The 26,126-nt window shown below is 47.2% G+C and overlaps 2 protein-coding genes across 2 annotated transcripts; one reads left to right on the top strand and one right to left on the bottom strand.

Annotated features, from left to right (window-relative positions):
* Positions 1-431: 431 nt before the first annotated feature.
* On the bottom strand, positions 432-25,075 carry LOC121599422 (peroxidase). The gene is made up of 5 exons (XM_041927215.1): positions 24,856-25,075; positions 3,586-3,788; positions 3,136-3,509; positions 2,312-3,062; positions 432-2,223 (listed from the first exon to the last, which is right to left on the bottom strand). Exons 2-5 carry the CDS (start codon positions 3,786-3,788, stop codon positions 1,476-1,478), a joined length of 2,076 nt encoding a protein of 691 aa, XP_041783149.1. The 5' UTR covers positions 24,856-25,075; the 3' UTR covers positions 432-1,475.
* On the top strand, positions 14,449-16,333 carry LOC121599424. The gene is made up of 2 exons (XM_041927217.1): positions 14,449-15,515; positions 15,590-16,333. The coding sequence occupies exons 1-2, from the start codon at positions 14,628-14,630 to the stop codon at positions 16,133-16,135; spliced, it is 1,434 nt and encodes a 477-aa protein (XP_041783151.1). The 5' UTR covers positions 14,449-14,627; the 3' UTR covers positions 16,136-16,333.
* Positions 25,076-26,126: the final 1,051 nt, after the last annotated feature.

Raw genomic sequence — 26,126 nt, 5'->3', positions numbered from 1 at the left:
GTTATAACGGCTCCTCTATTGTCCTTCCACACATTCGGGGCCATGAGTTCTTCTGAGCATATTCCTCTCGATCGCAACCAAATGGGTTTCGTCAGATTTGGACAGTATCCATGTTGTTGTGATTTGAATAGTTTTGAGAGGCTTTGGCTCCAACGGAGTTCTTTCGCCTACAGCGTCCATGCCTCAGACGGCTTATGCATATGTATGTGAGTACCGGTACTATATAAGTGCTATACAGTCCCAGTTTCGTATGTCGCGACAAATTCTTTGAGGTGAACTGCTTTCCCAGGCTATAGAATGACCGGTTGGCAGCTCAGCTATTATGTTATTGTCGTTAAAACCCGAGGTAATTGAACTCTTCATCGAACCATAGCAAACTCTACGATTTTTCTCGTACCTTTTATCCTTCCCAAATAACAAAGAGTGCGTTGTTTTTTTTTTCATTTAAGTTAGGAAACTTTATTCACAAAACAACATACAGCTACAGCTAATATAATTTCATTTCGTCTTTAAATAACACTATTTCGTTTTACCACTACACTATTCGGTATGGAAGAAGAAAGGAGCATGAGGATGGGAGGTCGTTCGGCGGATGATGAATCGTTTGAATGGTGCGAAGGCCTATCATGGCCTGGTCGGTAAGTGACATCGATTGAGTTTGCTCAATGTTTCGTGCTATCATGTTGGATGCTGCATAGCTGCCAGCATTTTTCACTTTTTTCATTGATTACTTTTTGTAAGCCGATAATACGGTAGTTGTGTGATGGTCTGAGCCAAAACAAAATATAAATCAAATCATAGAAAACGTGCATGCCGGGAGGGATAATGTGGCTAAGTTTCGGCTTAAAGCTCGGCTATACAAACCGGCCAAAAGAACGAACATATGGCAAACAAACAAAAAAATAATACAACAAAATCCGACTACAATCTTCTTCCAATTGGCTGCCTTTCTTACTTTAGTACGCACTGGCAATCGATTGTTTGGTATTGGAGAAGGTGTGAAACAAAAAATGGATCGTGCCTGTTGCGGCTGAATGAGGTTGATCAGTGCACAAAGGATGAGGGTGTGTGTGTGCAATGAGTAGTTATCCAGTGTCGATCAAAGACTGAAGGGGGATTATGATTTTATGTGGCCCAACATCGTGGCATCGTGGTGGTACGAGGAGTATTTCTCTATTCATTTCACTTTAGATATGCAAAATCACTCACAAAAAAAGCGTGCGCCATCTCCGTGCGAGTCGCTGCAGGAGTACTTTTAGGTGATTAGAAGAAGATGGCCAAAATAATAATAACAAAAAGTGTGTGTGTGTGTGGGGAGGAAGGATGCAGGAAAAACACAATCTAAACAAACGTTATACACGTTGCGTGTGCAAAATGTCTACACACGTACAATGATCGCACTCACCCGAACGTCAAGCGAAGGGAGGGAAAGAGAGAGACGGGCAGTGCGATCAATACTGGGTAGGATTACAAGCCTACTTCTTGTAGTTGTGATAGTAGTGGAACGAGTTCAGGCTGTTGTCGTACGACAGGTCCTTCCACAGCGACAGATCGACCTCGGGGATCTGCGAGCACGGCACGACCTGGTTGCTGTGAGAAATTCGCAGGAACGCCTTCGGCTGCATCGACGCGACGTGGTTGCCGTTGTCGCAGAACAGTCGGGCCATGCTGGTCTTGCGCAGCTCAGCCAGCTGTTCGCGAGTGAAGGCCAGATCCTTGTCGCCGCGCTCGTAGAAGAACCGATCGGCCACACGGGTGCGGTAGAACTGCTCGGTCAGGATGCACAGGAAGGTGGGACCGGCGAGGGCACCGTTGACGTGGGCCTCGAGCGAACCGCCGACCGTTAGATCGATATCGTCAATGCTAGCGTACAGGGACTGCAGTTTCGAAACGTCCTGCGGCGAGATCAGATCCATCAGATCCTCCCAGGTGGAGGCACGCTTGAAGCCGCAGAACTCGCGGTAATCGTTGTAGCCGGCCAGACCGTGGTCACGGTTGCGCTGGATGTCGATGGCACGCAGATCACCTCCGAACGGACGACCGCGACGGAACAGGAAGTGCTTGATCTCGGCGTCGAAGTTCGTGTCGGTCAGCTCCTCGGGCTGGGTGGCAAGACCGCGCGTCAGGAAGTCGTAGTTGTCGCCGGCTTCAATGATCGAGGGACGGTTGAACCAGTCGCTCAGACGCAGCGAACCAGTCGGCTTGCGGATCTCCGAAACCAAACTGTGTAAGAAGAGGAGGAAAAGAAAAGCAGAGATCTTGATTAGTAATGGGCTCTCCCAAACAAACACCTCTGCGACCGGTCACTTACTCCAGGCGTCCTTCGATCTGCGAGTGGAAGTAACGGAAGGCAGCAGTAGCGTGAGAGTTCAGCACTGACGGGTCCTGGCTCGGGTCGTAGTCGTTGATGTACTCCCCGCCCTTAACACGGTAGATCAGACGGTTCTTGACCATGTTCTCCCAGCCGAGGAAGATCGGCAGCCACTCGTAGTAGTTGATGTGCTGGTACTGGGCAATGTTGATGCGGCGCGCCTCCTGGAACAGCAGCTCATCGTCCCAGTGCGGGTTGTACTTCTGCAGCTGGTCGGCGATGCGGTTGTGCTCGCGCAGCAGCACGATCTGCATGATCGTCAGGCCTGGGTTCTGGTTGACACGCGAATCTCCGGCCAGATAGCACACCTCGTCACGCGACTCGTTTTCGCACTCGGTCGTAGCGTTCGGGTTGTTCGGGGGCCATTCGTATCCGTCGCGCTCGACCACCGCCATACGTCCACCGGTGAAGGCACGGATGCCAGCGTTCTGCTGATCCGAGTTTCCGTACACGAGCGACAGGTCCAGGTAGGAGGTGACGGTCGTCAGCTGTTCGGCGGGCTGGCTCGGATGGGTCGGCGTGCACTGGTCCTCCCGGTCGGTGAGCGTGCGGACAAAGTTGATGCACTCCGTTTCCGTCTGCGAGTGGGCCGGATCGTGCTCGGGGACAATGATCGGGTAACAGCTGCTCGGTGCACGCTCCTTGCCAATCAGTTTGCCTTCGTCGGTACAGCAACGGGTCGGGTGTTTCTCTGTAAAGGTGCAAGTAAGTTAGTCAAACCCCTCGCACATCACACACAATAACGCTTCAATCGCCACACTTACTCGACTGAGTACCGCCAGCCTGCATGCTCATGTCGTGCGTCATGATCTGTCCCCACTGCATGTTAGCGAGAGTGTACTCCGGATCGGGGATATCCTGCTCGCCGAAAGCGACCAGCGAAACGACACGGGCATTGGGCAGCTCCTGGCCAGTAACGGACACGGTCGGCAGCGAGATACCATCACCGTACTTGGGCGTCAGCAGACGACCGTACCGGCGGTTCGGCGTACCCCAGGTCGGGTTTTGCAGGTTGTTGCACGAGCCGTCCAGGGTGCGGTAGCGCGACTTTTCGCAGGCCGGTGGTGCTGGGCACTGAGGCTGAGCCTGCAGCGCGCTCAGGAACGGTACGGTGTAGCGGGTTTTGCTAACCAGCGGGCTGTAGGAAGATGTAGGAAATGTGATTGGTTTAGTAAGATCCTAGCCTGAATGTTCTGAGAGCCGCTATTACTTACGCGTAGTGCGGGGCAGCAGCATGGCTGTAATGGTTGGCGGTAACGACGTGAGCGGCCGGTGCATACACGTGGGAAGCTTTCTGCAGCAGCCTTGGCTGTGCGGCCGGTTGATCGTGATGGACCACGCTGTACGAGGTGGCCACATTCACTGCATCGACCTGGGCGAGGGCGATCAACGCTGATGCTACTACAAACAGCATCATCTGTAGTGAGGAGAAAAATAATAAAGCAATGTGATCAGTAATGTTATCTTTAGAGAAGGTAAAATTGAGTTATCAGACGGTATAGAGGGAACAGTTGGTTACGGTTGGTTACCGCTTTACCAAACGCTCATACATAAATCGGCACACTTTGACCTCTGGTGTCAAAATGGTTGCGCACGCGCCACATCCATGGCCCGCTGAGAAACTGTAGTAACTGGGATTGTTTGCATTGGGCTCCGTTCGGGTGCGAGCAGCAGCCGTCAACAACATGCAGCAATCAGTGCTGCAACAGTGCGCACGGCTGTGAGCTTATTACTCCCCAACTAGCAGCAGCACGCCAATGTTCTTACAGAATTCTTAATTCATCTACCCTTAGCATGGAGGGTGACCTAGACACAGCAATAGGTACACACTTGCACACCAAGCTTACAGGCAATACTGTCCACCATTTCCATTGAGAATTACCCGTGTCTAACTTTACTAGTTTTTTATGTAGTGACTACCTTCTGCCCCACTACCTCATAACCCCTTTTTCCATGATACTACTTGCAATCATGGGAGATGTGTGTGTGGTTTGGAGGCCCGCTAGCTGTTTGCTCGAAGCACTGGGTGATGTTTATTCAATGTCGACAGCTTTGGGCAGGGTGGTGCGATCGCGGCACTTGCAGCCGCGTTCGTGTGCACATTTTATCAATTATCCGTTTGTGTGCAATGTAATTGCCACCATCCGGTATATGTGTGTGTGTCTGTGTGAGTTTGCTTTAAGGTTCGCAAGTTTGTAGCATTGCTTTTTAGTATGGCTCGTATTGATTTTGGTGGAAATGGGTTGCGTTTTAATTAAAAGCGCATTGTAAATTCCACCCATTTCTAACAGCAAAATCAGAAAAATGCCTCTACGTGGCTTTCTATCGAACCCTGGTTCCGGTTTAGCCAGTTCCCACATGCTTCAACAGCCAGACATCACTTAATTTGCTTTCCAAGGCACACCGAGGCGGCCGTACCGTGCCATAAAGTGCACAATTAACTGCGCCGCCATCACACCTCTGCGACACTCGCAAAACAAAACTATCATTTTGATTCACTTAATTACTTTCAAATGGTACCAAGCTTAATGCTACATTCCAACCTTAAACCGTACGCTGACAACTTATCTCCCAACGACAGTGTGATGCAGGTCGTAGGGTTGGTAAATTATGACGCCCCGACCTTCAAGCTTTCATTGCACCGGCCGGACGGGGAAGAGATTGAATTTAATCCTTTTGTGAGCGGGTCTGGCGTGATGCAGTGTGTCACCTCACGTTTGTTGGTGGGAGTTTTGCTGCCACCATCATTATCATCATCATCAGCAGGCGGGAATGGAAAGCCAATTGACTGCTTGGTCAAATAACCGAATAATGGGTGGTATTGATCGTAACCCCCGCTTGAAGGACACACGAAGCTACGAAGTGACCATTACGTGCCATTCGGTACTCTCCAGTTGGGTACTTTGGGCGTTGCCGGTATGATTGCGCTTGTGGCTTTTGTTGATGATTAATGCGCAGCAGCTTTTGCTTACCATTCCGGGCCAAAGTGCTCTTTTTTTGCTTTGCTTTGTGTAGCAGACCTCTTGACTTTGTGTAGCTCCAAACCACGCGGGAAAAACGGGTCACCGTATTTATTTCTACAATTCAGGAAGCATTCGGACCACTCGTTGCTGACCTTACTTAAAAGTGGTGCGCGGGCGAGCTTACGCGATCGTCAGGCTCCTCCGCGTGGCCAACTGGATCGCGGTGCACGAACGGTTAAAGGTGCAGCTTGCATATGAACCGCTTTAAATAGTAAAGCCAGTCGGGAGGGCAAAGAACATTTTATCAGCTTGCCTGCATCGCAACAATTTACGTTGGTTGCGGTGGTAGCAGTTCCCTCCATCTCCACCACGTGTATGCACGAAGAACTCGCATGAGTTAGAAACGGCTCGGTAGCGCTACCACGGGTAGCGTTTGAAACCGCGTCAACATTGCACTCAGCAGCAGCTACTACACCTGGAGTGGATTGTGATGACATTCTGGTTCTGGTCTGGCTTCTTGTAATGTCATGAAACACGGCACGGCATCGCATCGAAGAGTGCAGACATGCCTGCCCTAAACGAGTGCGACAAAGGAAAAAATGGTACCGGGCTGGAGTGTGAATCGTGCCCCAGGAAGGGAGGGACGAACGCAAAGTGACGTGCGCGGTGACAGGGAACGATCGCACTGGGAAGCAGAGCATTATGTAATACCTGCCCATACTATTAAACATACTCTTCCATCGGCTCTCGTCGGCGTTGTCGGGAATCGAGGTTGGAAGTCGCTTGCCGATCGAATGTCGAAGCCTCGGCCTCCTCGATCTCTACGCGGTGCTCTGAAGGGCAGCTCAAGTTTGCCAGCCATCATTTAAATCACCACGGTAGCAAAACTGCGATCGGTGGAATATTGTTACGGCTGTTGCGGTCCCTCACCATCCTATATAGCCGTGTGCCGTTTAATTAATTTAAACTTTTGTCCACAGCTCGTAAATCGTACCGAACGGATTGGTTACAGTGCGCCCCTGCTGAGAGCACAAAGCATGGTGTGTCGGAGCGTTTTAAAACAGCGATTGATTATCATGGTGTGATGGGGTGTTTTTATTAGCCTGCGCACACCTCCTACTACAGCAACAATAAAAAAAAAAACAGGCGATGGAGTTTTGATAGAGCTGTTTTGTATCGCTATTACCGTAACGAAACCGGGTGTGTAATGTTTCTATTCGTTCGGAAGGCTTTGTCCGCTTCGATCGGCATGCTATGCGGTCTAGGAACCGGACGTACTCGTTACTCGAGCTTAAACAGCCATTTAATTAGATCGTTTCAAATTTCTATGCGACCTTGAAGGAGATCATGTATCACTCGCTGCTGGTGGTCGGTTGCGGTGTCGTTGGAAGTGTTTATCCACCAATTAGCTATGAGGGATATGGATCGAGGAATGGAATGGAAAGGAATGGTATGGAAAGGAGTAGGCGATACCGATCGGTCGGGCTGGTCAGGCTGTCAGATTAGCAAAACGGTGGCGCTTGGCGATTGTACCGAGTATGCGGGAATGATAGATCGTGATCACCGCAGAGACGATCGTAGCCGATTCGCAGATAATTTTGATCACGATCGTTCCTTTTCAGATACAAGGTAGAACAGAGTTTCTGGATCAGCATTCGGTATCGGAATCGTACTCTCTTGTGCATTATTAATCGGAGTGATCGTTCGTACCAACCCTGCTCTAGCAAAGGGAGCTAACTTTCACCAGACCAGTAACCTTCAACTTGTTTACCATTGGAACGTACGGTGTCCGGTGAATGGATGAAGGCAGGAAAAGCTACAATAGCAAAGCTCTGTTTTACCATTGTGAATCGAGTGTGAACCAGCTTCTTGTTTTTGTTTCTATCTTGTCCGCCTGCATGGATCGTGGCGGGAAAAAACATAATTTTACCGGAATCCTTTCACATACCACGCATGCGGTTTGTTATTGAGTGCAACCGGATTGCCGGACCACGCAATCGAGTGTTGATAATAATTGATTGAAGTTGGTTTTGTTTTGGTGATGCCGTCGATGCGATTCCGAGGTCCATTAGTGGAGTGAGTGTAAATTATTGCTTTAAGAAGTGGTTGTGTGCGATCGGGAGATCAGGTTGTCATTCCCGCGCATTGTGATCCAATTCGAATGGGAGACAGCTGTGTGCGTTAATCTTGATTTTACTTTTCTATGAAACAGGATGCCTTTTAAGGTGCTTCTATCGATTGCTTTAGAGACCCAAGCAGCTGCTGTATAATTGTTTCTTTTGTAATATAAATCATGCTTTTCAATGAGCGCTAAGTTTATTTATTACGAATACACACACACTCTACCTTTCATCGGGTTTTAAATAGTTTTTTTTTAAATATACTACCAGCAGAAAAGCTTTGCTTTACCCACGCCACTATGTGGTTCGTGAGTGCAGGTCGCTTACATCATACCGGCGGCTCGTTGCATGCCAACGCGACCGCCAACTTCCTTCTCTCTAGGGCACGATAATGACAGCTACAAACGCTCCGGTAACACCAGACAAAAGAGCCAACCTTGCCGATCTTGGGTGACAGTTTACGGATTTAACCAGCACGAAAGTCAAACACCTTTCGCACGCATCGTTAGCGCATGGTTTGATGGAAGTTAGGGCTAAGCCTGCGGTTACCTGCTAGTACGGTACGTGAGCTGCGGTCAGCTTCGTCCAAGAACGCAGCGATCCATCAAATGTAACGACTGCCGGCAGTACAAATACCGACGCATTATGTTGCATTATTAATTACCGATCGCCAAACCGTCAAGGGAGTAGTAATGCTATCGATACTACCACCGTCAGCATGTTTCGCCGGCGGCATCGTAAATCCAATTATCAGATGTCGTTGCGCATTGCGAATTTCAGTGCCTGAGTGTGCCTTGGTCCTTCTAAGTCTTCCTCTGCACAGGTATTTTGACAGTGGTGTAGCGGGAAACTTCACTAATGAGTCCGTCGGTACAAATCATCGATCGAGCAGTGTAATTTACACCTATTATGGTGGTTGATTCGTGTGCAGTCGAAAAAAAACCCGATCGTTGGACGCTGTTTGGGGCTGTTAAGGTTATAATCTTGAGGTGATGGTAATGCACTGGTAATGAGTAGGGGTTAACACTTTACTGTGTTGGTTATTACCTACTATTGCCTCGGGGAAATTGAACTTGTTGGTGAGACAAACCTGGCTGTTCCAAACAATGTTGACTCGTATGATTGAAAAGAACCTTTCAGATCATTTACAAACCGGTTAAATCATTGATCTTAGCTTCATAATGAACACATCAAATAACGCTGGCAGTTCTAATGTCGAACAAATTGCGACAGCAGTTTAACATCTCTGTCAAAAGCGTGATCTAAATGCATCACAATTGCTACACAAAACCAATCGCTGCCATTGTTCAGTTTTGATGTAACGAAATGTACCAATCGGTGACTACTTCGACACTTCTCGAGATGCATCGATTTTTGTTTGGCGAACCACTTTTCACGAATCACGAATGCATTCCGTGCGTCCAAGTGGATCGCCGTTTGGCTGATCGATCGCCAAATCGATTGAGCAACCGGCTGGGTTTTCTCGTGCCCCCGTTATCCATTGAATCTATTGGCTGTTGGTAACGGATTTTCGGACTCAAAAGTCTAGGCTAAAATCTTCGTCACGACCTTGTACGTTGTAGCTCCCACTCAGCTCGACACACCAGGAGATGCATGCATTATGTTGCAAATCTACGCACCAACGCTATGGGGAAAAAACGGTAACTAAACCACCAATGCTTTCATCGAGTGCTTCAATGCCAACGTGCTCCGTCCTCTGGTATGTGCGCCAGGTGGCTGGAAGTTTAATTTTTATACGTCAATAAACTCAACGTTGCCCGTTTGCACAGACATAAAGCTGGAGGGCAACCCCGCACGGTTGATCAACAGGTTCGTGAAGTAGTTCAGCAGAACCTAAGTACCACAACCGCGCGCGAGAGACAGAGGGTCACCTACGTACGCAGGCTGGATTGTGTGGAGCCATAAATCAATGCTTTTGGCATTACCCGTGCACGGTACCGTGCTTTGCGGTGCAAGGTTTCATTCAGTTTTGCACCTTCAGCGATCACAACACAATAATGATCGTTATTGTAGCATTCAGCATAAATTCAATTGGATGAATAACAAGTGAGTGTCTGTCGATTGCTTTCAAATCGAATCCAATAAATCTATCTCTTAGTGCCATGAGCGAATTAGTGAAATTTGCACAATTCCATCGAGCTAATTTTCTGTCAATTTTTCCCTATCTGATTCACTATCATCTTGAGCTTTAATTTTACATCAACCTTCTTCTTCTTTGGCTCAACAACCGATGCCGGTCAAGGCCTGCCAACACACTTGTGGGGTTGGCTTTCAGTGACTTATTGATTTCCCCCCATAGCAGGATAGTCAGTCCTACGTATGGCGGCACGGTCTATTTGGGGCTTGAACCCATGACGGGCATGTTGTTCAGTCGTACGAGTTGACGACTGTACCATGAGACCGGCTAATTCATCAACCACGATGGCATAAAATGAATAAATAAGTGGCACGATGGTAGTCACACCCGGTTGTCAAATCATTAAGCCATTAAGCCGCTATAAATCACCATCGTTCGGATGCGTCTCAATTTCAACTCAATCACCGGCCGGCCCTCTTCCAACGGTTCAGAGGCCAATAATGGAAGTGCCGGTGAACGGTGTCGATGATAATGATCTTCCTCATAATTGCCTCGCTAAAGATGCGAGGCGACTCCTTTCGGCTTCGTACGTGAAGATCAATATCATCGGCGATCGATGATGATCGTGTAAAAAAAAAAGTTACATCGCTCCGAACCATGTTTCACCTAACAAACCACGGGTTTCTACTCAGACACTGTAGAGGTAGTAATGCTACCTGACATTGGCATTACTTTGCACATCAGCACACCGCTGCTGTAGTTCGGCAAAACTTTGGCCACTCATTAGCGAGATGTACACCGGTTTTGGTAACCCTCGGTAGCGCTGTATCTGAAAGGGTTTCCCATCTTTCGGTCCTTCCACACGGTGCGCGCGTTCCATTGTGCAAGAAAGACACACACGGTCGGTGCCACACAAATTATAGCCATTTAGGGCAGGCGAAACGAAACGAAACGTAGCGAAAAGCGCTCCCGCAAGTGCTCCGAAATATTTGCCGTGTTGCGGCTGTGGTCGGGGTAAAAGAAAATCTAACGAAGGATGAAAGGATTGCTCCAACACACATTGTGTAGTGTGCGGGCGTCTCGAGATGCGGCTCGTTTGCGACAGTCAGGCAAAGATTGCAGGCACCGTTTCACCGGGACATGGCTTGTTAGCTTCATGTTCCGTTGCCCAACGGAAACTCCTCCCCCTTTGGTGCAATCGGTGCGAATCGGGTGCGTATTGTTTCGCGGCAGGATGCAGACCAATTGCAGTGCAACTGATTGTTGTACACAACTGAGTACGGAATTGAGATGGAGATATGATGATTAGGCCAAAGTGTGTTGATTATGGCTTTGGTGAGCGTTTTTCTTCTGCAATATATTTAGAGACAAGGTTTGTCATAACGATCAAAGTGGGATGTTCGTGTGTTTTTTGTAGATACCACACAGTGGTAATTTTAAAACCTGTTGGTACTTAGTATTTATTTATTATTTCCCAATAGATGGCGCTAGAGTTTGTTCTTAGTTGACTAATTTCGATGCCATCATTATATCATTCCATCTACCAGCAAATGTAGCCTCTATTCTGAGCTTCTGTATCGATTTCAGCTTAGCCAGCTTTGCCTATAATCATTCATCACGGAAATTTCCTCTCACCAGAAAAAGCCATTAATGTCATTTAGCAACCTACTCGAGTGCAATTTCATTTGCGGAAATGAAATCCAAAATGTCCCAAGAAACCTGCTTTGAATCAAGCTAACTCGCTCCAGCAAATACCGCACGGTTCACAAAACATTGTTGCATATATACCTTACGCCGCACTTCCCCGTAGCAAAAATGCACTGTAAACAAATCACCAATCATGCTCAGCAAACACGATTTCAAATGCGCACGGTCGCACGGTGTCACAAGAGACCGTGAATCCGGACCTAGTCTACCGAGCCGCTCGATAACCCTCCCCGGGGTCGGGGTGCGTGAGGTGAAGCATTGTAAACAGGCTCCCTCGTTCGGCAAACAGACAAACAAATCGGCAAGTTACCCACGGTGCAACCGATTGTGCCGAGGAGGGTGGGCGGCTTAAACGGCATACGAACGGGCGCCCCAAAAACGCATGTGGTACGTGTTTAATAGTAAGCTTTCGTGCGTTGCATTCAATGCAACCGAGGGGGCTGTTAAGCATGAATCAAAACTTCGCAAACAAATGAACTAAGCTGGTGGCTGTGGGAAAGTGGTTGCTTTCACATCGTGCCCCTGCACCTCCGATGCGTGCAGTGTGGCGCGGCGCAATGATCTGCGTTGTCTCGCGCACCAAGCGTGGCGCAGTGGGACGCAATATCGAGTGAGAACGAATCTCAGCGCGTGGCAAATTCTCATGCCGGGTTGTGATAAGGTTGATTTTAGCTTAATTAATGTTGATTCAAGTAATGCAACATCGATGCGTTGGTGGGAGCAAACAATCGGTCTTCATTGCTCACTAGCAACCTCTTAGCAAACCCAACAGCAGCAACAATTGTTGCTGGTAAATGGAACAAAATTGCTGCAAGCTTCTAAATTACTTCACAACACACTTTCATTCAATACTCCTACTCCCAATAAGAAATTCAATCCATCCATTCCGACGCGTGTAATGTCTATCATTAAACATCCACGGCAAAACGCTACCAACCATCTTCATGCAACCCCGCAATGCTTTTCCTCATTTCGACCGGTGATAGTAATTATGCTGTACCACGTACCACTGGGGGCTGCAATTTGTCTAAAGTGTTACCGAGTGCGTCGCGCGTTATCGGCAATTTCTTCCGAATGGCCAGGGCAATGGATAAAGTACAAACTTACTTCCGCGTAAAGCGAGTGGAATGGTTCCACCAACCCACAAGCTCCCCGGGGTTAAAGGTTTGCCATTTATACACACATCTGCAAAGACGAACGCTTGCCCCATCAGATTGACCGTTGCGTAAGCGCAGTGGTTGTTGGATCGGTCAAACGACAGCTCAGCAGCGGAAAGGAATAATCAGTACCAACAACAGGAAACGGTGCTGCCGGTGATGTGATTGATTGGAAAGGAAACCTCGCATCAAAAGTATTGTGCCAACAAAACAGAATTAGATCGAAACGAAAATTGGACACCAACAAGCTTAACAAAGTTACACAGGATGATGGGGCGCAAACGCTTTATGATGTAGCGAGATAATTCCAACGTCCTCGTGCCAGTAATGGCACATGACCTTGGTGTGCGGCGTGCAGGGCGTGAAAGGCGCAACCAGCTCCGATGTATAAATCATTTAACTTCACCAGGTGGAGCCTTCACCAGCTTTTTGTTGTTGCTGTTGCCGTTGTGTCCACTTATTTTCCGAAAAAGACCAATTTCAAATGTAAATCATCGATTTGCGAACGTTACGCCGGACCTCCGACCGCAGACTGTCATCTTGGGGTGGTGCGTGTCGCAATGCGATCACATTTTACGCACGACCAATTAATCGATCTCGAATGACCCGCCATCGACTAATGATCGATGGCAGTAATCTCGTTCGCTACAGTTGGTCCCACCGCTGCTGAACCCTTACTCTTGAGACACTTCCTAGCAACAAAGTAGGCGCAAAGTAAACGGAATGGTAAGAGATGATTAGAATAACACAGCTTGAGGTTGTGGTTGTGGGGGAGCCATTGGGGGGGCTCAGTTTTTAGTGTCCCACTGAGTGAACTCAACTAATTGCTGCCAACCCCTCTTCAAAATCGTGCGCTACTCGCGGTGAAGGGGAATTAATTCGAAACGGGCTGACAATCGCGCACGGAATGTGGCGTGTGATGGATTTTCAAACAAAAACATTGATTCTACACCCAATGTGCCAATCAAATGTGGCATATCAGGCGTTTTACTCAACCGGCAACAAGGAAGTGTTGAACGAAATTGGAAAGTTCGATTAGGTTTCCACGATCAATAGGACATTCTTTCTCATCGAACGAAGTGTTTGTTTCGAAATTGCAACTTATTGGAGACACTCTGTGGAATGTTGATTGTCCGCTGCCAGGGCGCACATTTTTAATAGGAGGCTGAAAAATTGAAACCATGCATAAGGCAGCCGGCCAGAGTGTACTCATTACGGGCATGCAAAAATCAATCACCGATTCCAATTTTAACAAGCAATCACTATCACGCTCCGTGACACAGCACGGGCATCTGCATATGACGGCCTAAATGGGAGCGAAACATGACAACGCTGATCATGACCGGGCATAATACCCTGCCGACAAAACAACTCGGTCCCGGTCCCAGTGGGACACCCGGAGCTGGATTTGGCCACGGTGTTTAGTCGCCCATTTTCCATCCTTCCCCTTAATTCATTCCACCACCTTCGTTACACATTCGTTCCCTGCAATTGGCGCGTGTTTACATTGTAGCCAGAGTCGCCAGAGATAATATCGCATGGAGTGGTAATTTCAGGGCAATTTCACCAACGGGCCGGAAAACGAAGCAAGGCGATCCTGAAGGCAGCAGGTACTGTTACGTACCCAGCTGGTCCCGCGCGGTTGAAAGTATCAATCAAAGCCTGACGACGGGAGCAGGTGGTTGTATAATTGATTAATCTTAAGCTACCCGGGCTGTGATCGTGGCCTTATTTGCGATTTGTGGCCTAAGCTTATAAAAAACACACACGCGGTCCCACGTCTTCTAATCCTAGTTCCGTTAGAGATATGTGACGGTGATTGGTGGAACCGGGGGTTATGATTAGACGTGTGCTCGGGACTTTACGTAAAGTCACGCACTAATGTGACAACCTCATTTCAGGGAATTACACGCAGCAGGGAGATGTGGGTGTCCAAAATTACCTGAAATGAAAGGAAAGAAAATAAACAAGGTCAGTAAAAACGACACAAGACACGATTGACAGCGTGCACAGGAAAGCGTATTTCTTTATGCGTTGCATCTAGTATTCACTGATCGAGTAAATGTTTAGTGCATTGTGTTTTTCTGAACCTTAGGCTACCCAAATTTGTTCGTGGTTCAGAGTGTTCCGCTAAATTCCAATTTCAATTTTGTTTTCCTTAAATTATTGTGAAAATTTCACATCAATTCTCAAAATCCTCGTACTACTACAATGTCATACATCTTTCTGTTCGAAGTTATCGTCGATGATTTGAATATATTTTCGGACAGTCGAAATTCGCTCGGTCAGAATGACGCCGGTACGGCACGGCAGGAACTGTGCGTCCGTCTGCAGCTCGCCAGCCTGGTACGGTGTGAGGTGTGTGAGAAAGATTTTGGCTCCGCGCTAGACATCGAGGTGCGTAAAACGGGTGAAAACTGTCTCTTCGCTTACAATCCCTCGTCCGAGCTGATGGAAGAGCAATCGCTCGACTTGCGAATATCGGCCCACGGAAAGGGTCCCGATGGGAGCAAACAATTGATCGGTAGCTGGAAGGAACCGGGGCATGAAATGTTGGTCGCATTGGCCCAAGCGTACGACCTGCAGAATGGTACACCGGCTCAGGACAACTCCAAGGAATCGTTGGCATCTGCCGAATCGCTTACAGCAGATGCCAAACGAAACAAACCCGTTTCGAACACACTGAAAGCAATGTATCCGCTGGAAGTGGAATCGAACGGTAGCAACAACAACAACAACACGGTCGTAGGGTTTGTCGTTCTCACCATCCGAATGTCTTGCCTTGGGCCGAACATCAATCAGAAGGTACTGTTCGGAGGGCGTGATCTGCAGCAGCAACCGGTCACTTGCTACAAGGTGCAAGACGAACCGGTCGTACAGTGTGTGACGCTCGAGGACCAGGACGAGCAGCAGCTGGTATGTCCGAAGGGAAGCCTTGCCAGCATTGTCGGAACGGCCATCGAACCGGAAGTCCAACCGTACGATGAGTATGCGGCAGAACTGAACGGGAATGCCATCTGTATCCGGGTGGAGAAGGACGCCAACATTGCGGTCAGCCTTGACGGAGAGGAAACTGACGGTTGCACCAAAGGATGTTGGGTAAGTTGAGTCTGAAGGTTGTTGTCCATGTCCGAAAACATGACTTCTTATGTCTATCTCTCTCTGAAAAACAGACCTCTCTTACCCTTCCGGATGGAGTATACGGACTAAAGGAGGAATACGTTCGCCGAGAAGCGAACAAGTGCCAGCTGCCCGTCATCCGCGGCACCCTCAAGTACCCGGCGTATCATTGGGCGGGCGATTTTATGGTCGCTAAAAAGACAACGCCCGTAACGGTGGACGACTACCGGAAGCGGCCCGATCCTACGCGTACCGTCGGGCTGCAAGCCCTCCCGCCCGATCAGCTCGAGCGAGACTGTGCCGGTATCGAGATCTGTCGCAAGGGATGGCACGATCCGAATGTGGATGTGTTTGTGCTGAAGCTGGGCAAGAACAAGCGCACTACTGCGGCGGATGGAAATCCACGCAACGAGGTGGAAATTGAGCTGCGTACACCGCGTGGCCCATCGCGAGAGATACGGCCGAAGGAAACGAGGGGGGTGCAGGTGATCGAGGCCGAGTTTGAACCGGCCCGGGAAATGCAAAAGCCGGCCGCCGGTGAAGGTGCTGAACCGACCAAGAAAGCGAAGCCCGCCGGCAAGAAAGGCAAAAAGAAATAGAAACAAAACGCAGCAAGACAGAGACAGACACACAAATTGAGCCTTTCCGGTGAGCGTGGTTCGATTATTTAATGCACCTGTGCCATATGGGCACAAGGAGGAAGAGGATGAAGTGGGGGGGGGGGGGGGGAGGAAAGGGTGGTAGTACTACAGCGTGCAAACGCGGTAATAAATCAGAGAAAGTTTTTTTGATCTGTATATGTTTGCACCGGTAGCGAAAGCAACGCTGCTGGGGTGGCCGCGGCGTGTGGGCTTAGTAACCCAGGGCTAATAAGACTCATTTGAAATGGGCTTTGTTTCCGTTTCGAATGCTGATCGGAATTATGCAATTGTGACGAGTTTGCTTCGAACTGATCAAAAACTGGTTCACCAATTGTTGAATAATATTTATGACGATTTTCTGTTTGTTTTATGTTACACATCAGCCATCTCTGTGGAGCTTTTCATTTTAAGAGCCATGTGATAAATTTTATGCTACTCATCATAATTTTCTCATTTGCCAGCTTATGGATGGAAAGTGCCATAAGTAAAACAAATATGACTCTATCGATACAACCTTCACGGGTGGTACCTTTAAGTAACCAAAAGCAGGACACAAAACAAGTGAACTTGATTGGTTGTAATTTGGCACAACACTTTTACAACTTTTTGGTAGTGTACCGTCATCGTTGAACGATGCGTTACGCCATGAAACGCACGCATCATGCAAGGTGTGGAACGAAATGTCCAACCCAACCCCGGTTACCACCAAAACTACGAACGAAAAATTTAGTAAGCCTCATAGCACAAGCTGCTTGCGAAATGTGTGTGTGTGTTTAATTTGTACCAATGTTTATGTTGAATTTAATATGAAATTTATGTGTTACCGCACGGCGAGCGAAAAAAGGGTCAATTCTTTCGTAATTGTCCATAGTTGTTACTGTCAATGTATTGTTTAATTTAAAATGTTCAATTTGTGCCAAACAATTTACTCCTCGGCGGCTCATGCTGCCGACCGTACTCTTGTTCTTGTGATGTCAATTAGCTTTTGCTGCACCATATAAGTGCTAGATCAAAATCTGCATCACCCAACAATGGCTTAAGCCTTCACGTTTGAACCGCTGGTAAATTGATTCCGCCAGCATCTAAATCCGCTGACATTTTGGCTCCGGAAGCGCGGGGGAATTATTATTTCAATTACATCGCCCTCCTCTTCCCCTATGTCCGCACAAATGCCGTACCGCGGTAGCATCGCACGGCGGTCATAAAAGTATGCGCGCGCAACTCAAACTTCAACGTTCAGCGCACAGTTGGCATGTCTTTCGTGAATGCCACCGCACCGACTCGCTGGTTGCACGCCCCAAAATCGACGATAAATAGATTTACCGAACAACGACGCCACGCCACGCTGTAGCCGTTTGCATAATGCTCAGAATCAAGGTTTCCAACATCGTGTAATCAATTTGTTTGATGATTCGCTTTTCTCGATACCGGCGCGTTCCACCGTGTACGCCAGTGGCACACGAAAAGTGCGGATGCGGATTTTGCTTTCGCCTTCGCGCACACAAACACCCCACCGTGGCGGCGCATTACCAAAAGGGTTCGTGTCTTGCTGCTGCGTTGAAGTCGTTTGATTGCCACTGTGTGTGCGCGCGCACTGGTTGCATTTGAATGCGTGCAGTTTTTATTGTTTTAGGCGCGCTTTCGTCGTGGAATTGAATTGAAGGAAACAAAAGAGCGAAAAACAAACCGTTGTAGTTTCGGGGTTAACTGCTTAACCTTTGCCTAGCAATGCGCTAGGGTTGTGTTTTTCCCTCCTCCGCATTCCAACTGAAAAATTGATTGCTCTTTTCGCGATGACATTTGACACCTGATGGAAAAGGTCTCCCGCGCACGCCAACATGATCATCATTTCGAGGTGCTGAAATAGGACACCAGTGCGATATGAATGTCATGATCGCGCGCGGCACGAAATGACATGAAAATTGGCCCGAAAAAAACAGCTGCCGGACGGAAACCGTAAAAAATTGTGACGCTACGAACTGAGTATCTCTTCCGAAACGCGGTACGATCGCTTCCATTTGAGTTTCTTCGAGCTGTATGGGAAGGTTTGCAAATCGGTTAATAAAACACGGTGTAAAAATGTACAAAAAAAAACTACTGATCCACCAAACAAACGCAGAGGCACTGTAGCACTTGGCAAGCAAGCGCCACGCGATCGATTCTGTGCGCGATTGGGTTGAGGTCGTGTGAAAGTGTTCGCCCCTACCGTACCGGGAATGGCATTGGTGCTAATTAGCGTTAATGTGGCCGCTTCGAAGGTGAGAAGTTCTAGCGTTCCCGCGCTAACCATTAATCAATTTGCAAACAGAGAAGGAAAAACAGAAACAACCTAGATGAAGTGTGGTATTGAACTAATTTCGGAATTTTGTACATGTGTTTTTTTTTTATTCCTCTTCTATGTTTACATGCCTCCGCACCAAGAAAAAAGGGCACTAACTTCGCTGAGCGATGAACCTCGTCACGTAGCTGCTCGTTCCGATTGCTGCTTTGTTGTTTTGCCCACCCGCCTCGGATTGCGCTTATGAAATAAACACGCATACACGTTGTAATTGGTGAGGAAAAGGGACGATTTACAACCACCGATAAGGTTTGGAGGAAATATGGCGTTGATGATAGTGTATTAAATTAAGTTATTATCATGCATCGATCACCTTACGGGGTAGGATCACCTTTTCCACTATGAAGTGGTTCGGTTGGCATCACCATCCTGATGTAAGCGCACACAAACACACCAACGCCCTTCACATTCGGCCGGTGCAATGTCGCGTGACCATTCGGCGAACTGTCTTTCCATCCGTGATCCGTTAAAACAACGCGCCTTATAAAGTAAAAGGTGAACTTTTTTTTTTAAATTTTAAGTGACCAAATTTAAGCCATCACTGTCTAATTGACCTGCCGCCGTGGTGGGTTAGGTTCGTATGAAAAATTTATGAACCACAAGGCAGAAGTAAAAACAAAAAAAAACTAGAGGAAGAAATATTACATCCATAATTATGCGCAGATGAGCCGCGTATTCGCATGAGAGAGGCTGCACCTTTCGGTGGCTGCGATCAATTGGAGCAAAACCACCATCACCGTAACAGGGGGCCAAAAGCAACAGCACGCTGAGTGAGTGGTTCGATCATGCCGGCAAAATCTTGCAATCCCCCTACCAGTAAACTGTATTACCAGCGGGTGGTTTTTATTTTTTTGGATGTAGTGCTGCATTGAGTGAACTCGTACATCTTACAGGCGTAAAATTAGATGAAAAATTAATAAGTCAATAAATCATATCGCCCCCAACCCACCTCCCAAGTGCTAGTGGTGCGTGGTGCGTGGTAAAGAAACGGCGCGGGGAAAGGTGCATGTGAAAGTTTTGTTTTTGTCCTTTCGTTCCATCGCACCGGCACCTGACGGAAGATGAATAGCTCAAACGTCAATCATAATCGTGGCCCGTTGTCTATCGGTCCATTTATCAGGTTAGTGATCGGTGGAGTCGAATTTGACGCTCATTGCAGGGATGACAGGCTGCACACTTGCTCCAAATAATTACACCAGCAACTGCTGGGCGCCTAGTGCAAGCCGTCCCATTATGGGTTTGCATTAGGGCATATTCTTGCGCTCATACCTGGCATACAAAAGGCTCTGGCATGTTCGCAGGAGTTTGCGAAATGTGGGCTTACCCCTCTAATAATACAAAAATCTTAACCTCTCCGAACGACTTAACCGACCCCGTTAATCAATCTTGTACTTGCCTGCCCCTTGCTTAAGACGTCACGTTTGGGAATGTGTGGTGCGTGTCTCGCGAAACGCGAAACCGCACGCAGGCACAGTGCGTTTTTGTTCAGGCTCCGTCTTCACAAAGGCTCACACATCTCACAGCGATCGTGAGTTTTCAGCGCGCTGCTACCTTGAGCAATCCTAGCCGCGTGCCCAGCAAACCACACATTAAAGGGTTTGGAGTTTTTCCTTCCCATTTCGTTCGGCCGTGTGTGAGCGGCGCTGCTGGTCACTGTTCTTTTCGAAATCGGCACAGCGCAAAACGCACCAACCCCGCCCAGAACGCAGCCAACGCGCTGGGTCGTCGTTTCATTAGACAAAAAGTGTCCCGGCTTCCCCGAGCACAGGCGGTAATTGCGAAGCGAGCTGACAATTGTGTGTGAGTGTTCTGCAAGGGCCGGGTGGTAATTATCACGCGGTGGTGACCAACCCGCGGCAAACTGTTGCCGCAATCGCAATCGGTTCGGTTCTGGTTTTGTCTCCTATTGCCCACCGATGAATGGGAATGCGAAATGCGAAATTCTTCGAATGTTTGCGCATTTAACTGCGCACGGGCATGAATGAAGCATGCTTCCGTCTCTGCCGTTTGATTGATGTACTCTCGAAGGTTTAACGAGTGTTGTTCTTACCTTCGCAGAGCAGGATCTATGCACGGTAGGGCGTGAATAACGCGTCCACACCTGTCATAACAGTGTCGTTTAAAGCGATTACAAAACGTCACTTGCTAACCTACTTTAATGATGTTGCGATCGCTCGCTACAGATAGATCACAAACGCGCAAGCCCACACAGAGTTGTGGAGTCAATTTGAACTGTTTATTGGAATTAATAGCGTTAAGAGATGAAATTGTTTTCTGCATTTGCTGCAGTTGCTCTCGCAGATCCTAATCAGATACAACGCATTCCAATTTGTAGTACGCGCGCTCTCTCCCAGGTTGAAGGGTTTTCCCTTCTATTCCACAGAACCACAGTCATCTCATTCCCGCAGATTACATTAAACCGCGGAATGTCCGTTAATTAACAGACCACCGCAGGGTTCATTAGAGTTGCATTTCAAATTGAGTTATTAGGAGCGTGATTGAAATGTCTCAACATTCCGGGAAACTGGACGTCCATATGTCTCGAAAGACCAAAACCTGATGAAAATCTGCTGCGCGCTGGACCACCCTAACCGAGGCTAACTGAAGTGTTACATCTGTTTTCCGCGATGCTGCGGTGTAATTGCTAGGACGTCATGCACTACACTCGTCATTCCCGATTTGGACGCGAACTGCGGGGCGATTTAATCGGCATGAAAAGATCTTCACCTGAAAGTGTGTAAATTGGTAATGCAACACGTGAAAGAACTGTACGAATAGCGCACCGTCTGAGTGTTTGATTGCGGGTTGACTCAAACGAGACAATAAGCGTAACAAATGCAACTTTACTCTGTAATTTAGCCAACAAGCAACTCAAGAGCATCAATCATAAAGGTCCAGATCATGCGTTTGGTGGACATTAGTGCAGATATCATGTTTCCAGAATGATACGCTTTTGAGGGTCGCGAAACGAACGGTGAGCTGGTGAGTTACAAAATTCTCTCCGGTCGATCGATACAGAGCAACTTTCCACACAATTCTAATGTCTAATATCCACTGAAATGTGCGTAGGTATCGCAGCTACTGGCTGACATTTCGAGTGTACTCCAAACCCATCAAACCATGCGGACCACCGGTCGGAGACTGTGATTATGTCGTCGCAAATCATAGCCCTACCGTTTGCTGCTGCTGCCTCTGTTTTTGCATGAGGTTTGGAAAGTCGTTGGTTTTGCATTGAAAAATTGACATTCACTATCGGGCGAGGAGTGTGTGATGGTAGTGGTAGGATTGTGCCACGGGCTCGCCGAGACGCGAAAGTTTGGCTAATCAGTGAGAAATTGCAAAACAACTGCAACCCTTTACGTAAGAGCGTAAGCGCGGGTGAGTAATGTAACCAGATTTATGAGGTGTTACAGACGTGTAATTGTGCCTGGTAGATGATGATGATGATGTTGATGATGATGCGGGAAAAGATGTAATTAAAAATGTCCCATACTGAGCGTAGATAGATAATTGGTGTGCGCATGATTCGCATGCATAGTCTGATAACAAGTCACTGATTCGGAGAAGAGATCTGAAATTCCCATTGCACAATTTTTGATGGCGCATAGAAGGAAAGGGCTCTACCTAGATGAGATCCGCACAACAAACTATATAGCTAGGTGAGAAACTGTTTCAAACCCAAAAACCTTCCAGCCCTATGATTGACAGATGTAGGTTACTTGTATATTCGTCCTATTGCTGTTCAGTTTGCGTTTCCAAAATTAAACATCCTCCACAGTGGAGAGCGAACCTGTTTCGCTGCACGCAAAACTAATGGAAACCTGTCGCCCCAAGCTAAAACCTTTGTTTATTTTACACTCCTTCTGTGTTGACCCTCGGGTCGAACCTAACCATTGTCAGCCAGTCAGCAAGCCTGCGAGCCTGCGTGTATTTAATTACGCACAGGTACACGCACGGACACTCACACACGTGTTGGAAGATATTTATCTCCCGCACGCACTGATGCAATGCGATCAACTGCGGGTCTCAAGATCACTCGCGTAACCCTTATTTCCAAGGATTACGAAATTCGCGAATATCCAAACACCCAGAACCTCCGGACACCTTGAAGGACGAAGAAGCAAGAGAGAAAGATACACGTGGGAGTGGAAAGGAGGGGGGGGAGGCACAACAATGATCGCCCGCAAGTGAAAGCGATCCAAAGCGTTGGCCTTGCCAACGCCAAGGCTCTTCGCATCGCGACAGGGCCGAAGGCGACAGTGATTGGCGATGTGAAGCGTGAGAGAATGGGAAAGAGTGCCGATCGGTGTCAGCGTAACCATCCGGTTTCCTTGTGCGACAGCGATCAGAACCTTCTGTTCGCCGGTGACGGTGTGGCGTCAGAATCCAAAACTCCACGGTGAATGGGGAAAAGTATTCAAAAAAGCACTTAACCAGTTTGGTGCACAGAACTTTGGCCCAGCCTTTGTGAAAGTTGTTCTACCGAGCTCGGCTCGTGACTCATTTCGGACGTTCTTCAGTCCAACAACTCCAAACGCGCATAGGAAGGTCGTCAATATCGGGCGTTTTTTGTTTTTACTTTTCTTCCTTTTTTCCATCTTCTCCATCACACCCGTGTGTGAGATTGAGGAAACGCAACCGGAATGTGCACCCCTTGAGGCAGTGGGTCATTAAGTTTGGATGATATAATTTCCGAGCGTGAGGAAAGCGGTTGCCCCCGAGCCTTACTGATCCACCTACGTACTCTTCTGCGATTTGCCATTGTTGAGAAACTGTGCAAGTAATCGGGCATATCGTCCCGAGACATCTCACGTACTTGTAGTGATTACATGCAGACAATGATAGGTGATGATCGTTTTGATGATCAGCAAATTACACGCACACACGGTCGTAAGTCGGTGGGAGGAGCAGACCAGCGGTACCAGTAGTTCCGGAGATCCGGTCAGGTTGGTGTGGTTTCTCTTTTTCTTTCTCTTGTATTTTCTATCGGTGAGGCTTGTTGGCAGCTGTTACAGGATGAATTTTATCAGATTTCCGCCACTTAGGCATTGGAACCGGCTCTAGCGACAGAACCTGCTGTGTGTTTTGTGTACGACAGCGCTTAAGCAGGTACTAAGGAGGTGCACTAACACCGGGCAGGGAGTGTGACATTGCAACTTTATCGAACTATCGAACATAAAATCATTCGTTTTCATTTACAGTTGTTGATCAAAACTGGTGTATAGACATTCATTAAAAGAACTACTGATGTTTAATTTGAACTTTGAAATAAAATTCATCTGTTCAAGTTATTAAGAATAGTTTGTTGAATCCAGTCATTAAATTTCATTAAATTCATCAAATAAGAAAAGAGAACCTTTTGAATCTATTCTTCTATCAATGCCTCTTATTTAACCCGTCTTATGTAAGTAAGCTTTCTTTTAAAATGTTTTTTATGACATCCAGTATTGAAAAGTTCTTTGATAAAGTTGACTTTGCATACCATTTAAAATTTATTTAAAATATTATGTTTAAGTTAAGATGCTTTTACACCAATTTTAATTTACCCTGGGTTGTTTTCTAAACTTCTTTGCCATTGCTTCATTTTATTTTGACAGCCATTTAACAAACTTCACCACAATATGTTACAATTAACACCAGTAGAAATATTTTACAACGCCCTTTGGTCAATTAGACCCTTTTAAGAGCATTGAAAACAAAAAATCCAATCACACAACGGTGCTAAAAACTCAATTGACCGTTTTCCCGCATTTTCATCTCACACCCAAAATTCTAACAACACTTTGCTATTTAAAAGCGTTGCTCTCAATTAAACCACCATGCATCAATGAACATAGTTTGGAGCGTGTGTTGTTTTACCAACGTTACAAGGTGAGTCGAGAGCGTTCCTTTCGACCCGTTGTTCATGATCGGTTGCCTGCAGTGCTGGAGGAGAACGCTCGCAGGTCACTCTAGAATCCGCACCGGGTCAATGGAGCAGCAAAACATGTTCTTGAGCATACCGTGTGCTCCAAAAACATTCAAAAGGTTAGTGTAGAGCATTTCGTTACGAAATGGCTTCCTTGTTGTTGTGTCCTTGCAGTGGGTCAAGTTTGCTTCAAGCTCCTTAACATCGCTATTTGTGCGAATGATTCTGTTCACTGACTAAACGAAATTCCTCAGCTTTTCCCATGCACTCCCTTATCACAGTTCGTCAAGTTTTTTTTTTTGTATATTTTCTTGAAATTGTTCTTTGAGGAAAATTGTTTCCATTTATTAAAAGAAAACTTCTTCACTTCCAGGTTCTTTTTTTCAGAAATGTTCACAATCACAATCTCACTACACTTGTATTTCCGCTCACCTTGGTCGTGTATGTAAGAAAATCCTCTAATTGGGCACTAGTTAGCACTGGCCGCGCTGCAAACACTCGCTATCTTCTCCGCCAACGATGGTTTTAAGTTGAAATTGTTTGTGAAAGAAAAGCACACAGTGATGTACAAAATAGAGAAAAGGACAATCGAAAGAAAAGGTTGCCTGGTGCGTCTAGTTTCTTAGCACCCGCTGTTTGTGCGTGCCAAGAAGCCAAGATCGAACTGTGACTGAAACGGATCCGTTTGCTCCGTTTTATACGCGGACCACTTATTTTCCCCGTTTCGCCTAGGCGGTGGTGCAGCCGAGCCGAGGTTTTCTTCTCTTCGTCCCGCGCTCAAACGCCGAACACCGTTGCACCGTTGGGAAGGGAGAAGTGTATCGTAAGGGAAACCCCAAACTACCCGAAGCATAGGCACACTAAAAAAAAAGGCACCCCACAACCACGCAAACCGATCGAAACCCGAAGCCGCCGATACGGTATAGTACGGGCTGTACAGTTTTTAAAAAAAATCTCAAAAATCACCAAACGAACTGACGGTTACCATAAACGAAAAAGAAACAACCGATCCGAGGCGCAAGCCGCTCGGTTCGTTGATCGTACGGACGAGAGCAAACGAAAGCGAGAGTAAATCTCGTTCGCCCATGCGGTGCTATAAAATTTATGCGCGCCAAACACCCATTACGCCGCGTTGCAGTGGAGAGCAAGCAAAGAAGAGAGAGAGAGAAGTGAATTGTAACGGATAGTTAAGTTAGTGAATTAATGCTCTGCGGAAGGGTTGAATCGTGGAGGGCTGGTGGGAGCGCAAATAAACATGCGGCCTAGGCTCGGGCACGTGAAAAACCCGAAGCTTAGTGGAACGAGCTTAAACAAGGGTGTCTTCTACTTTGGTGCGACGATCGTGTGCCGATCGTTGGTTATACCACTTCAGTTCATCTAATTTTATGCATTTTCTTTAAGTTTTTCTTTTTGATACAGTGAAGAAAAGAATAAAGGAAGCTTTTTTTAAAGCAAGCGAATCAATTTGCTACAGCGCTTATCGACAAAAAAATTGAATAACTAACAGTCCCATATCTTCAACTCTAAGAACAATGTTTCTGTTTTTGCACGTTAATTTGTTTTATTTCACTTTATCTTTCTTTTTGGGTAATGCCCAACATTTGCTCATCGAGGGAAATACTGTAAATTACAGGAAAAAGTGAAGTACATCGTGCTGTTTTAATTTGAAATATTTTTTTTTAAATAAAAAGCAAGATTCTTTT

This window comes from Anopheles merus, chromosome 3L (assembly GCF_017562075.2).
Source record: "Anopheles merus strain MAF chromosome 3L, AmerM5.1, whole genome shotgun sequence".
Classification (NCBI taxonomy): Eukaryota; Metazoa; Arthropoda; class Insecta; order Diptera; family Culicidae; genus Anopheles; species Anopheles merus.
Note: the sequence above shows the minus strand (reverse complement) of the source record. Positions and strands in the feature narration are given on the sequence as shown.

Coding starts and splice junctions, on each gene's coding strand:
- LOC121599422 (XM_041927215.1), bottom strand. CDS start 3,788: ATGATGCTGTTTGTAGTAGCATCAGCGTTGATCGCCCTCGCCCAGGTC. Junction 3,063..3,135: donor GGCTGGCGGTACTCAGTCGA/GTAAGTGTGGCG, acceptor GCACCTTTACAG/AGAAACACCCGACCCGTTGC. Junction 2,224..2,311: donor CAGATCGAAGGACGCCTGGA/GTAAGTGACCGG, acceptor CTTCTTACACAG/TTTGGTTTCGGAGATCCGCA.
- LOC121599424 (XM_041927217.1), top strand. CDS start 14,628: ATGTCATACATCTTTCTGTTCGAAGTTATCGTCGATGATTTGAATATA. Junction 15,516..15,589: donor GTTGCACCAAAGGATGTTGG/GTAAGTTGAGTC, acceptor TCTGAAAAACAG/ACCTCTCTTACCCTTCCGGA.